The sequence below is a fragment of the Narcine bancroftii genome, chromosome 5 (assembly GCF_036971445.1).
Source record: "Narcine bancroftii isolate sNarBan1 chromosome 5, sNarBan1.hap1, whole genome shotgun sequence".
Taxonomy (NCBI): domain Eukaryota; kingdom Metazoa; phylum Chordata; class Chondrichthyes; order Torpediniformes; family Narcinidae; genus Narcine; species Narcine bancroftii.
The window spans coordinates 84,575,184-84,589,990 of record NC_091473.1 but is presented as its reverse complement, the minus strand read 5'-3'; the positions used below and the strand labels follow the sequence as shown (position 1 = coordinate 84,589,990).

General features: G+C 39.2%; 1 protein-coding gene across 23 annotated transcripts in view; it reads right to left on the bottom strand.

Annotated features, from left to right (window-relative positions):
* Nucleotides 1-14,807, bottom strand: part of swt1 (SWT1 RNA endoribonuclease homolog) — a 200,266-nt gene that overhangs the window by 99,881 nt on the left and 85,578 nt on the right. For 22 of the 23 annotated variants that reach the window (XR_011357696.1, XR_011357697.1, XR_011357695.1 and 19 more), the window contains exon 13: nt 14,707-14,772. The exons of the other annotated variant lie outside the window; for it this stretch is intronic. Coding sequence is in view for 19 of the 22 variants with exons in the window: in XM_069938164.1 (XP_069794265.1) it covers nt 14,707-14,772 (66 nt within the window). In the remaining 3 variants the exon portion in view is untranslated. The remainder of the gene's footprint in view (nt 1-14,706; nt 14,773-14,807) is intronic. 23 annotated transcript variants of the gene reach the window in all.

Genomic DNA, 14,807 nt, shown 5'->3' with positions numbered 1-14,807 from the left:
AATGGTGGAAGTAGATGCACTTTACTCCTGAACCAGATCCCCTGAGGCCTTGACTGGGGCGGTGGTGAGAATGAGCTCCATGGCTCGCAGGGCACTTGAGGCAACGGACCCTCTGTTCTGGCGGGTCCCTGATGGAGACGGTGTCCTCTCTGCCATCGGGTACTCCACATAGGCGTATGTGGGATTGGCGTGGAGCAGTTTCACCCCAATGTTGACTTTCCTTCAAAATTGAATAGGAGTTCGTGAGGAGTATCGTTGGTCGCTGTACATAGTAGCGACCGGATGGAATGGAACGCCATAGGGAGGACTTCCTGCTAGCGCGAGTCTGGAAGGCCTTTTGACTTCAGGGCCAGTTTGACAGCCTTCCAGACCGTAGCATTCTCCTTTTCAATTTGTCCATTCCACCGGGGGTTGTGGCTAGTGGTCCTGTTGGATGTGATGCTCCTCACCAGCAGGTACTGATGTAGCTCATCACTCATAAAGGATAAGCCCCGGTCGCTATGAATATAGCTGAGGTACCCGAACAGGGTCAAAATGGAATCTAGGGCTTTTATGACTGATGCAGTAGACGTGTCTGGACATGGAATGGTGAAAGGGAAGTGAGAGTTCTTATCAAGGATAGAGAGGAAGCGGACCATTCACCCTTGATATTGACAATAGAGTTAGAGGATATCCCTCCAAAAATGTATAGATGGAGATTAAACCCCATGCTACTTAAAAGACAGGATTTTAGAGAATTCATAGAAAGACAAATTAAAATGTATTTTGAAATAAATACGGAATCAGTGAAGGATAAGTTTATATTATGGGACACAATGAAAGCGTTCATCAGAGGGCAAACAGTAAGTTACGTAACTAAGATGAAGAAGGATTACAATCAGGAAACAGAACAGTTGGAAAAGGAAATAGCAGATATAGAGAAAGAATTAGCAAGGAAGGAAGACACAACTAAAAGAAGGGAATTGGTAGATAAAAAATAAAATATGAAACACTTCAAACATATAAGGTGGAGAAAAATATAATGAAGACAAAGCAGAAATATTACGAACTAGGAGAAAAAACGCACAAAATTCTAGCGTGGCAGCTTAAGACAGAACAAACTAAAAGAATGGTATTGGCATCAAGGAAAAAAGACAAACAGATCACATATAATCCAACGGAAATTAATGAAAATTTCAGAGAATTCTACGAACAATTATACCAAACTGAAAACGAAGGGAAAGAAGGCAAAATAGATGAATTCTTAACTAAAATTGAACTACCGAAATTACAAACAGAGGAACAAAATAAATTAATAGAACCATTTGAAATAGTAGAAATACAAGAGACAATAAAAAAATCTGCCAAATAATAAAACACCAGGAGAGGATGGTCTCCCAATAGAATTCTATAAAACATTTAAAGATTTATTAATTCCTCCCCTCCTGGAAGTAATCAACCAGATTGATAAAACACAAAGCTTACCAGATTCGTGCAAAACAGCAATAATTACAGTAATACCAAAGGCAGGAAAAGATCCACTTGCACCAGCATCATATCGACCAATATCTCTACTTAACACAGATTACAAGATAATAGCTAAATTATTTGCAAACAGATTAGCTGATTATGTACCAAAAATAGTAAGTCTAGACCAAACTGGATTCATAAAAAAAAGACGAACAACAGATAATATTTGTAAGTTTATTAACTTAATTCATGCAGTAGAAGGAAATAAAACTCCAACAGTAGCGGTTGCTTTAGACGCAGAGAAGGCCTTCGACAGAGTAGAATGGAATTATTTATTCAAAGTACTACAAAAATTTAGTTTACCAGAGAAATATATTAATTGGATTAAAGCATTATATAAGGGGCCATTGGCAAGAGTGACAGTAAATGGATATGAATCAAAACATTTTAACTTAAGCAGATCAACAAGACAGGGATGCCCACTATCGCCCTTATTGTTCGCGTTAGCCATAGAACCACTTGCAGAACTGATAAGAACAGAAAATAAAATAAAAGGGATAAAAATAAAAGGCAAGGAATACAAAATCAGTTTATTTGCAGATGATGTTATAGTATACCTAACGGAACAAGAAACATCAATAAAAGAATTACATAAGAAATTGAAGGAGTATGGAGAAGTGTCGGGATACAAGATTAATGCAAATAAAAGTGAAGCAATGCCAATGAATAATGCGGATTTCTCAAAATTCAAGAAAGAATCACTGTTTAGATGGCAAATGCAAACAATACGATACCTAGGTATACAAATAAATAAAAACCTCAGCCATCTATATAAACTTAATTATTATCCACTAATGAAAAAAATACAGGAAGATTTAGAGCATTGGAAAGACTTACCATTAACACTAATAGGAAGGATAAACTGTATTAAAATGAACATTTTTCCAAGGATACAATACCTATTTCAGGCACTGCCAATACACTTGACAGAAAAATTCTTTAAGAAGTTAAAGAAAATAATAAGGAAATTTTTATGGAAAGGGGGGAAACCGAGGATAGCACTAGATAAATTAACAGAATGGTATAGACAAGGAGGCTTACAACTGCCAAATTTTAAAAAATATTATAGAGCCGCACAATTAAGATATCTATCAGATTTTTACCAAACAAAAGAAAAGCCAAATTGGACTAGATTAGAGCTAGACAAAATAGGGGAGAAGATACCTGAACATATATTATATAAATGGGATGAAAAATTGGTAAAACATAGGAATTCTCCAGTATTGCACCATTTGCTTAATATTTGGAAGAAGATTCATGTAGAAAGAAATAAAACAAACTACCAATTATCAAAACTAATACTGACGCAAAATCAGCTAATCCCTTTTACGGTAGATAACCTGTCTTTTAGAGAATGGGAGAAAAAAGGGATTAAAAGAATAGAAAATTGTTTTTCGGGGAATAAATTATTATCCTTTGAACAAATGAAGGATAAATATAACTCAAGATACAGTGCTGGCATATTACCAATTGAAATCCTATTTAAAGGATAAATTGGGAAGTAGTCTGAAGTTACCAGAAGGAAGCAATTTTGAATATCTGATTACAGACACAATGATAATTAAAAAATTTATAACAAACATGTATATCAAATTACAAGAAAAGGAGAATGAGGAAATAAATGTAAAACTAAACAAAAGTGGGAACAAGATCTAAACATAAAGATAAAAAAGGAAACATGGGAGAGGTTATGTTTAGGAACTATGAGAAATACAATAAATACGAGATTACGTATGATACAATATAATTGAATACATAGGTTATATATCACTCCTCAAAAGTTAAATAAATGGGATCCAACAGTATCTGACAGATGTTTTCGTTGTAAAAAAGAAATAGGAACAACAATTCATGCAATCTGGACTTGTGAAAAGGTGAAAAAATTTTGGGAAGATCTAAACCAGATATTAAATAAAATTACAGAAAGCAATATACCAAAAAACCCAGAGATCTTCCTCCTAAGTAACATAAAAAATAATGAATTTGGACTTGATTTGGAGGGTGTACAAAAAAGATTTGTTAAGATAGCCCTAGCTGTAGCAAAAAAATGTATTATGTCAAACTGGAAATTAGAAGATAATTTGAAAATACAGCAATGGTATATAGAAATGAATAAATGTATTCCATTAGAAAAAATAACATATAGTTTAAGAAATAATATAACATTATTTGAACAAATATGGGAGCCGTACATGGAACATAATAGAGAAAACCTACCAGGACATCTATCACCTAAAATGACAAAAGGAAAAGAGAATGGAAAGAATTGACTCAGTGGAAGTTTTTGTTCGTTAATGTTAAGTGACAACATTGTTTGATGGGTTTGATGTATCTTGGACTCAGAGTTTTGAATGGATGGAGGGGGAGGTGGGGGGAGGGAGGGGAGGAGAAAACGACACTGTATATATTTGAAAGGAGAAATGTGTATATCTTGAATAATGTGATCTATAGTGTGAAAAATAAAAAATTTTAAAAAAAAGGATCGAGAGGAAGAAAGTGTTCCCATTCGTGGAGATGAGAGGTCCCTTAAAATCGACACTAAGTTATTTGAAGGTTCTGGATGACTTGATCAGCTACGTCTTTGTGGGGCAGTAGTAGTGCAGCTTGCACTCCGCACAGACCTGGAAAGACCTGGTAATTTCCCTGACGTTTTCTATTGAGTAGGGCAGATTGCGCGTCTTGACAAAATTAGCTATGTGGGCAACCCCTGGATGGCAGAGCTCATTATGCAGAGACCACAGTTTGTCAGTGTGTGCAGAGGCACAGCTTCCTCTGGATAAGGCATGTGGAAGGTCATTAAGAACTTCTGGCCGATAGGCAATGTCATAATTGTAGGTGAAAAGCTCAATCCTCCACCTAGCAATTTTGTCATTTTTGATTTTTACCCTCTTGACATTATTAAACATGAATGCAACAGAGCACTGGTCAGTGAGGAATGTGAATTTCTTACCAGCCAGGTAGTGTCTCCAGTGCCTCACAGCTTCTACAATAACTTGAGCCTCCTTTTCCACAGAGCTTTTCCAGAACTCATAGCCTTGCAATGTCCGAGAAAACAAAATGCAACTGGACTGCCCGCCTGGTTGAGGGTAGCGGCCAGGGCTACTTCCGAAGCACGGCTTTCCACTTGGAAAGGTACATTCTCGTCCACCGTGTGCATGGTGGCTTTTGTAATGTAATTCCAGAGATAGTTAAAAGCAGTTTGGGCTTCAGCTGAGAGGGGAAAAATAGTGGCTTTTAAGAGAGGGTGATCCTTATCAGCGTATTTTTTTTTCAGCATACCATGAAGTCGACTTTATTTTGTCATTCACAAAACACAACATTGCATTCTTCACCTCCCCAAACATCCACCCAGCTAAGCTCCTCTGGCCTTCTCATTGACTCACTGCCACACAGGTGATCTTGACACTCTCACTCTCCTCCTGATGAAGGTAAGTACGTGACAACAACAGCTCCCACACTCCCCTCCCTCAGCCTCCGAGCCATGCAAGGAGGTGACTGATTGGAACTTTCCCGCAACATAATGATCTGGAGGGCTGACAGTTCGATCCGACCTTGTATGATAGTGCAAGACAGGCGATGTATGGTCCGACTGGCAAGGGTGTGACTGATCCTCTGACGCAGAGAATGGACCGTCAAAATATGTGTACTTCAACCTGCCGATCGAAACCGTGTCAGCTTTTCCATTCCTGTTGATCACTAAAGTTTTGGGTGGTGATATAAGTCCTGAAAAGGACCACTGTAAATGAGCTGAAGTGGTTTGCGAACAGTATCATGTCAGGGGAACACACGAGGAACATGTGAATCACTGGACGCATACAGTGCAGGTGATGCCTGCTGCGTAGGAGTAGGTTGGAGTGATCTCATGTTTTCCCGAAGACAATCAATATAACTAGCCGGATCGTAGAGTGTTGTGCTTGGATTCACAAACTCACCTGGCAAAGTTAAAGTAGTGCCATATATTAGCTTTGCCACTGAACATCCATGATCTGCCTTAACAGCAAAACACATGCCAAGGAGAACTATAGGTAAATGGTCACTCCACATAGATGCATCACCACCTGCTGCTAAAGCTGCCTTCAATTGTTAATGGAAACACTCCACGAGGCCGTTAGCCTGCGGATGATAAGCCGTAGTATGTCTATAGGTAATGCCCAGAGGATCAGCGAGAGCTTTGAACAACGGCAACTTGAACTGAGACCCTTGATTAATTGTAATAGTGGCCAGAATACCAAAAGATGGAATCCAATGATCCACGAAAGCCCTAGAGACCATTTCCACAGAGGTGTCAGTGATAGGATTGGCCTCCTAGCACCTGTTAGACCAGTCTTCACATGTGAACAGATAAGTATATCCCAGAAGTGGGCCTAGCAAGTCTAGGTGCACATCCTGGAAACCTTAGTAGCGTATTGAGGGATCCACTTGGTGTAATATGAGAAAATCCCCAGGCATCTCCTTAAAGTCTTTGTGGTCCTGGGAACGGGGAGCTCTAATAGGGGATGCATCCTTTAGGGCTTTCGCCGTGTGGTAAAAACTCTGGAGGTTGGCATCATGGTCTTCCAAGGTGTGGTCACAGATGGTGACCTTATCGAGGTAGGGAAAGGTAGCCTTCAACCCATACTCATCTAACATTCTGTCCATCTGCCTCTGGAGGACAGAAATCCCATTAGTAATACCAAAAGGGACCCTCTGGAACTGCTAGAGATGACCATTAACCTCAAGTCTCATATATGGACGGTCCTCGGAATGGATGGCAGCTGGTGATAATCAGCTTTCAGGCTGATGGTCGAAAGACCTGGTATTGCATAACATCATTCATCATGTCCAAAATTCAAGGGAGGGGATAGGCTTCCTTGAGTGTGTACCAATTAATACTTTGGCTATAGTCAATTACTAGCCTGGATTTATTTTTCCTTTTTACCACTACCTTTTGCACTCTCCACGGGCTGGTGCTAGGTTCGATGATACCTTCGTCGAATAGACGTTGTGTCTCAGACTTTATGAAATCATGGTCTGTTGTGCTGTACCTCCTGCTCTTGAGAGCAATAGGTTTGCAGTCAGAGGACAGATTCGGGAAGAGAGGTAGGGGGTCGATATTCAGTGTGGAGAGGCTGCATGTGAGTTCTGATTTTAGGGGCCCTCCATTCCAAATCTCTCAGGGGGAGGGGAGGAGACCAGAATACTCCAAGCTCATGCTTTTAAGGTGACACAAGATGGCCGCCATGCTTCTTCCACTGACGATGATGGCACAGAGTTTGAATTTGGGTAACGGCAAGATGGCCACCGAGCCTTTTTGTGCTGTTTCCTCACTGCCACCCTCTGTCTGTGTGTAGTGCAGCAAGTGGGTTCAGGTGAATTTGGGGCAGACAGCTTAGGGCTGGAATCGATCCGGGAGCAGTGCAGGCCGTGGACTTCCCTGGGCTTCACCTTGCGCAGCAACCCATCACCCAATGCCCTTTCTTGCCACAGCTGGAACACACTGAGTCTTTAGCCAAGCAACGAGATCGGGGATATTGGCTATTGCCGCAGGAAAAACCACTCCCTAGCACAGGAGTGCTGCCTAGCACTGGAAGCTACAGCCGATAGGGCTGGGGTAGCAGGAGCAGCAGGTCCTTGGAAGGGTTCACCTGGGTGAGCGAGCTCACTGTCTTTATTGTCATTCTTGAGTTTATGTTTTATTGTGGACTAGAGGAAGAGGAGGTTGAGGGATCAACGATATGGCCTATTCAACATGGCTCGCCAGGTCCTTCTTTCCTGACTCGAGTAGTCACTGCCTCATGTACCTTGAGCGGACCCCCACAACTGGAGTGTCCCGGATCAGTTCTTACTCTCGAACACGTCCTGTAACTGCTTCGTACCTGCACTTCTTGGCAAGCGTTCACAGATCCAGCAGTTAGTCATCGATGGTCTCTCCTGGCTTTTGGCAATGCAGAGCGAGTCGCTGCCTCGCTAGGTACCAAGCCTTCAACGCCTTGAAGGCAGCGTCATATGTGGTGCAGTCCCTGATGGCGCATATCCTTTCATTCCTACCCTCAAAACGAGTGCGGACTTCCTGAGGTTCATTGGTGTAGTAGACGTTTCTGGTCGTGTTTAGGTAGGCCTGGAAGCAGTATAGCCAGTATGTGAACTCCTCAGCCACGTCAGGGGACAGAGGGTCCATCAGCAGCAAACAAGGCTTGAGTAGTGCTTCCAACGTTTAGAGAGTAAGCTAATAAAATTGTAGCGCGAATGAAAGCTCTCGCAACTGGAGGGAGAATGCTTTTATTAGCTTATTATGGGTAGGGTCTCACAGTAATGTTCAGAAGGGTTCTGGATATAGACGGAAAACCAGGGTTATATGTGAGCAGATGGGGGCGGAGCTAGCCATCAGCACAACACACTACCAATGAATCCCAGTTCACTGCATGCAGACAAATTGTACTAGCTTAAGCAGATAACTTGGTTAGCACGCACAGCTGGGCTAAAGGGCCTGTTTCCGTGCTGTAAAACTCTATGATTCTAAAACTGTTTCTCCTGGTTTTAATTTTCTGGCCATTACTCTTAATATTGCTTCTCAAACTGGGAATATATCCCATTTTCCAGTAAGGAAATAGCAGCTCTGGAAAAATATTTTGGACAGAACTAACAGACACAATTCCAAGCTAGAAAAATCTCAACTAAATCATACTTAAATTAGGAACACACAAAGGCATGCATGTTTCAGAAACTAAAAGCATTAAAAGGTCTGGAAAAGCATGGGAGAAAACAGGACAAAACAAAAATATATTTTTTTCCCTCTAAGATTCCACAAGCAGGTTGACCAGAAAAGGAGAATTGAGCTCACGTGCCTCTTAACTTCTTGCCACCCAAATACACTATTACCAAACTGTTGTTTGATTTGTACATAATAAATGTCCACTTAACAATTTTGTTTACAATGCCAATGGGTATTTGATTTGTTTTTGGTTTTTGAAACTTCGCTGGCTAAAACATGTGCACTCATTCTTCCCAAATAACAAAATGTCACTAATGAGATGTTTCCCTAGATGTATGTTATTCCAAAATTAAGGAATTACTGTAATTTTACACAGCAGATATAACAGGTTTATGGTAAATCAGTAAAGACAATAATTGTTTGAAACTTTTCAATGTTATTAGGCATGAGTAACCAGTCTCTAGCCAATTTGATTTACTTCACATGAAACAGTTTGCAGAATAAAACATAGACCATGAATCATGACATAATACCTGCAATGCTGATGTAATTGGAATAAACGCTTACCAACGAAAGCACAACGTACAGATGCACCAAAACTCTTACTTGCTGCAGCCAGACAGTACACAAAATATACCAACAACAACAGTATAAACTACCAGAATATGGACAGGCATAAAAAATGATAATATAAAAGGATAGTTAAATAAATATTCACAATTGCAGTTAATACAAGAAAAATGTGATGTTTCAAGAGTGCCACATCTCCTCATGCCTCTTAGATCACAGAGGCATAGGTGTGCCATTTTTACAATTAATTCTATGTGTTGGCCCAAAGAAAGGTCCTCGATATGTGGGCTGCCAGGGACTTGAAGAACTAAAACATCTCCACTAGCATCCCATGAATGAAGACAGGTATGTGATCCCTCAGCCTCCTCTTCCTCTAGTCTACAATAAGCTTTTTAGTCTTGCTGACTTTGAAACACTGTTGTTCTGGCACTACACAAGGTTCTTGATTTTCATCCCATGTTTAGAGTAATCATTTCCCATTATCCAGCCAACAGTGGTGTCATCAGCGAATTAATCAATAATGTTGGAGAAGAACTTGGCATGAGTTGTTAAGGGAATGTCGCAGAGGACTAAGCATGTAGCCTTGGGGTTGATCATCAGTGGTGACATTGCTAATCACAACTGGAGAAATAGAGGATTCAGTTGCAAAGGGATGAACAGAGTCCCAGATTCCTGAGCTTGGTTATACAGTAGTCTTGCTGGAATGATGGTGTTAAATGAAGAGCAGTAATCAATAACAATAACCTGTTGTAGGTGTTCTTGTGGTCCAGGAGATCTACACAGAGTGAAGGGCTAGTGAGATAGGATGCACCATTGACCTGTTGTGATGATAGGTGAATTGAAGTGAGTCCAGGTCTTCCTGAGACAGTGGTTGATATGCTCCATAACCAACCTCTCAAAGCACTTAATCACAGTTGTCACAAATACAACTTGCCAATAATTATTGAGGCAAATCATCGTGTTTTTCCAGGGGACCAGTATTTTGGATGTCTTCTTAAAGCAGGTGTGGACCTCAGACCAAAGCAATGAGAGATTTAAAATACCTGCAAAAACTCAGGCAATTGGTCTGCGCAGGTTTTAACACAGCCAGGTCCATTATCTGGGCTGGACGTTTTGCAAGTATTCTGCAACTGAAGACATGCTGCAAAACAAGCCAGTTTTTTTTTTAAAAACTGCTCCAGTGCAATACTGCACTGACTTGGAAATCAAGAGGCAGAGATATTCGCTCATAATGGTCATCTGTATATTTTTGACAAGTGCAGTAAGAAAAACGATGAAGCAGGTCACCTAAATACAGGAAAGATATCAATAAAATTGAAAGAATGCAGAGAAGATTTATTTGGATGTTGCCTGGACTTCAGGAACTGAGTTAAAGGGAAAGATTAAACAAGTTAGGACTTTGTTCTGTAACAGAATAAGTTAATAAAATATGTTTAAAAAGGGAGAATAAGATTAGGTAGTTTAGGTTATTTTTCACAAGCAAACATCACATGACAGAGACAGAGACAAAAGGAGAGAGAGAGAGAGAAAGAGATAGAGAGATAAAAGCTGCTGCAGTCAGTGAAAGGCTTCAGAAGTGAAAAACCTGCTATAGACCTCATTTTAAATGGGTTTTGAGTTCCAATTTCAGCCTATTCGAAATCTCTGTGGTGGTTGGTTGTTGTGTTTCTCCTGAAATAGGAAAAAAGAAGAACTTGTTGCAGTAACCTGGAAAAAGGCACGTTTCTTTGGAAAGACACTTTGGTTGCCGATTGGAAGAAATCAGTTTGCATGTCCAACAAACAAAACATCTCCCTGCACCCTCCAAAAACCTTCCTGACTGATAACAACTTAAGTTAAGGCACCAAAGCCTGTTGAATATAATGAATGTTTAACTCTGTGCATAGAACTGAAAACTGGCGATACCAGTGAACTGGGAGAAGTGAACAGTAAATGATTGGACAGTGAAAAAAGAACCATCTTGAACACACACGCACATACACACACAAAAAACATGCTTAGAATTTGAAGGGGGTTAAGTAACTTAATAGTATACCTTAAATATTGATCTTATTATTCTGTTTAAAGAACCAATTTTGTTTAAAGAACCATGGTTTTGGTGATGGTTTATGAGTCCTTTAGGGCTTCTAACAATTCCCTGGAGCAGAGAAGAATGAGAGGAGATTTGATAGAGCTTTTTAAAATTATGAGGGGGGGGATAGACAGAGTAAACAGAGGTATACTTTTTCCACTGAGGGTAGGTGAGATGCAAATCAGAGGACATGGGTTAAGGGTTAAATGGGGAAAGTTTAGGGGGAACATGAAGGGGAACTTTTTCAGACAGAGTGGTGGGAGTGTGGAACGAGCTGCCAGCTGAAGCAGTGAATATTTAAGAAGAATTTGGACAGAAGGGAGACGTATGGAGGGTTATGAACTTGGTACAGGTCAGAGGGACTAGGCAGAAAAATGGTTCAGCACAGACTAGCAGGGTCAAAGGGTCCTGTTTCTGTGCTGTAATGTTCTATGGTCTTCTCAGAGATAGTCAGCATGACTTTGTGAGGGGTAGGTTGAGCCTACAAGCCTAATTGAGTTTTTTGAGGAAGTAACAAAAGAAATTGATGAAGGTAGGTCAGGAGATGAGGTGTATAAGGATTTTCTTAAGGCTTTTCACAAGATCCGCCATGGTAGATGCATTCAAAAGTCATGAGGCTTTGGATCCATTCATTCAGAACTGGCTTGCTTGCAGAAAGCAGAGGGTAGTAGTGGATGGAATATATTCTGCATGGAGGTCAGTGACAAGTTGAGTTCTGCCAGGATCAATCCGTGACCCCTCCTCTTCGTGATTTTTATGTGACTTGGACAAAGAAATAGAGTGATGGATTAGCAAGTTTGCAGATAACATGGAGGTTGGATGTGTTGTAGATAGTGTAGAAGGCAGTCATAGGTTAAAACAAGATGTAGATAGTATGCAGAGTTGGGTGGAAAAGTGGCAGATTGAGTTCAATCTGGATAAGTATGAAGTTTTGCATTTTTCAAGGCCAAACGAAGGTTAAAGGCAATATTCTTAACAGTATGGAAGAACAGGGGACCTTGGGCTCCAAATCCTTAGATCTCTCAAGGTTGCCACTCAAGTTGATAAGGTAGTTAAGATAGCTGATGGTATGGTGGTCTTCATTAATCAGGGGATTGTGTTCAAGACCCATGAGACCACACTTAGAATATTGCACTCATTACAGGAAGGATGTAGAAGCTTTGGAGAGTGTGCAGAGAAGATTTACCAGGCTGTTACCTAGATTAGAGAACATGTCTTATGATGCAAGATTAATAGAGTGAAGGCTTTTCTCTTTGGAGCAAAGAAGAAGAGCTCATAAAGGACTACAAGATTATGGGAGGCATAGATAGGGTGGACAGCCAGTACCTTATTCCCAGGGTCATTGGGGGTGCCTAGAATTTCTTGCCAGGGGTGGTTGCGGAGTCTGGTATAAAAAGGACATTTAAAAGACTTTTAGACAGGCACCTGGATGGCAGAAAGATAGGGGGTTATGGGTGTGAGGTAGTGAAAATTTAGATTGTTATGTAGGTTTCTGTAGCTCAGTACAACTTTGTGGTACTGTGCTGTTATGTTCTATGTTCTCTGTAGGCAATTACAGAATAGTTCCTTTTTCCCCAGTATCATTTCTGCTGGAGAAATAACAATAGACCCATTTTAATTTTTGTTTTCTCTTCCACTTGCTTATCTAATGAACCTTTCAGATTTTTAAAAAATGTTTCTTGTTACATTACTCTCTTATTTTCAATTTCTTGGCCCCCCCTTTGCAAAATGTTTTTCAAATTCACAGGATCTTTGCTCTCTTTAGGTTTTCCTTTGCTGTAATATTTTAACCTCATTAGTCAAGGTGGGTCACGTTTTTGTTGATTTTTGTGCTTTAAAATTAGTCACTAAAGGTTTACCTATCTGTTGAAACTGTGCATTGATGTATAAGTAATGCTAACCATGAACTCTCTTAACTCAAGTTAGTTTCTCAGTCTACCATTGCCAACTCATACCTGACTGAACTCAATCACTTTCAATTTTGAAACAAAATTCCATCTTATTGGCATCACTCTTTCCTAATGGCATCTTCATTACAAAATTATTCTCAGTGCACAACACTTGATCTATAATATCCTGTCCCCAATTGGTTCCTCAATGTATTGATTTTGTAAACTATCTCACTACATGCTAACAAGCACATATCTAATTCTGGATTTAATCTCTGCCTGCATTACCATGATTATTTGAGTGCCTACAGACAACTCCCCCCAATGTTGGAATTTATCCCAACCTTATCCCAGATTTTATTGACCTTCTCCTCCATTTTATCAATCTCTTCTGAAAGTATCATGGAATATTTAATTCCCAACATTGGCAACAACACCTCTACACATTAGCTATAAAATAAAACCTACTAATTTCCTATTGTGCTATTTTCTTTTATTGCAAATTCTTCAATTTTCTATGTTTTGTTTAAATTCCACACATGTATTAATCCAAATACAGAGTATATCAATCACAAACCACATAAGAATAATACGTCTATCATATGTATAATCCCCTCATATCTCTCCCACCCCTTTCCCCAATAATAAACCCAAAAAATAAAAATGAAAAAAATAAAGAAAAAATAAGAAAATAAAGATAGAACACATCTGGTTATTAAAATGTCCATAATTTCATTATACATACCTTGATATTTTAATCATACATTAATTAATCAACTCCAAGGAGCTGATAAGGTTCTCAGAGGTCTAGGGGATAGATTTTATAAATACCTACAATTTGTAAGTATGGACACCAAATTTTCAAGAAGTAATCATATCTGTTTCTTAAATTATGTGTAACCTTGAGAAGTATACAACTATGAATTTCAGCATGCCATCTATCCAATCACAAATGCGTCTGATTTCCACGTTACTGCTATACATTTTCTTGCAACTGCTAATGCAATTTTCACATCCTTTTTGAAACAAATTAAATGTCATTTTTGGTCTTATCCCAGATACATTACCTCATAGGAAAAATCATCGGATCTTGAGGGAATTTATCACCCTTTTTAAAAATGCTCCTAGTTCTATCCAAAACTGACTTAATTTTGAACATGACCAAGTGGAGTGTAAATAAAAAAGTACCTGCCTTTTGATTACATTAAAACACGTATCTGATAAATCTGATTTCAGTCTATGTAATATCTGTGGGGTAAGATACAAATGATGTAAGAAATTATAGTACTAATCTATATCTAACATTTATTGTATTTGTCATACGATGATGACAGAGCTCTAACCAATCTTTCTCCCCAATACTAATATTTAAATCCATTTTCCACCTCTGCCTAGATCTATTAATTCCTCGTTTTCGCATTCCTTTTTGCAATAATGCATACATAGCTGAAATAAATTTTTTAACAAATTTATTACCAGTCAACATTTCTATCTTACTCCTTTCAGCCAATAACATTGCTGAACCTAATTTATCACGTAAATATGCCTTTATTTGATGATAACAAATATTCTGTATCGTATATTTATTTTTAATTGATAAAATGTCATTAACTTTCCCTCTTCTAAACAGTCCATTACTTCCTTAATTCGTTTAGAAAACCAAATGTCAAACAGCTGATTATTCATTATAAATGGTACATCTATTCTGTCCCAATGACATTTTATGAATTACATTATTCCTCATTCCCATTTCAACATTTATTTTATCCCATACTGTAATCAAATGTTTCAGCAATGGAGTATCCCTATCTCCAGTTATTAATCTTGTGTCCCATCTATAAATAAAATCTTCACACATCGTCTCTCATATAACCATATAACCATTTATGGAGCGGAAACAGGCCATGTTGGCCTTTCGAGTCCGCACCGGTTCACTGATTTTGTGCTCTTGTGCTTCAATTAATTTGATACAGTACCTTTTTGTTTGACTTTATTTCTACTTCTCGCCTTCACTTTGGACACATTATCTCGAAGGATCTTTCCTGAACCCAACACACAAATAGCATAGTGAAGAAAG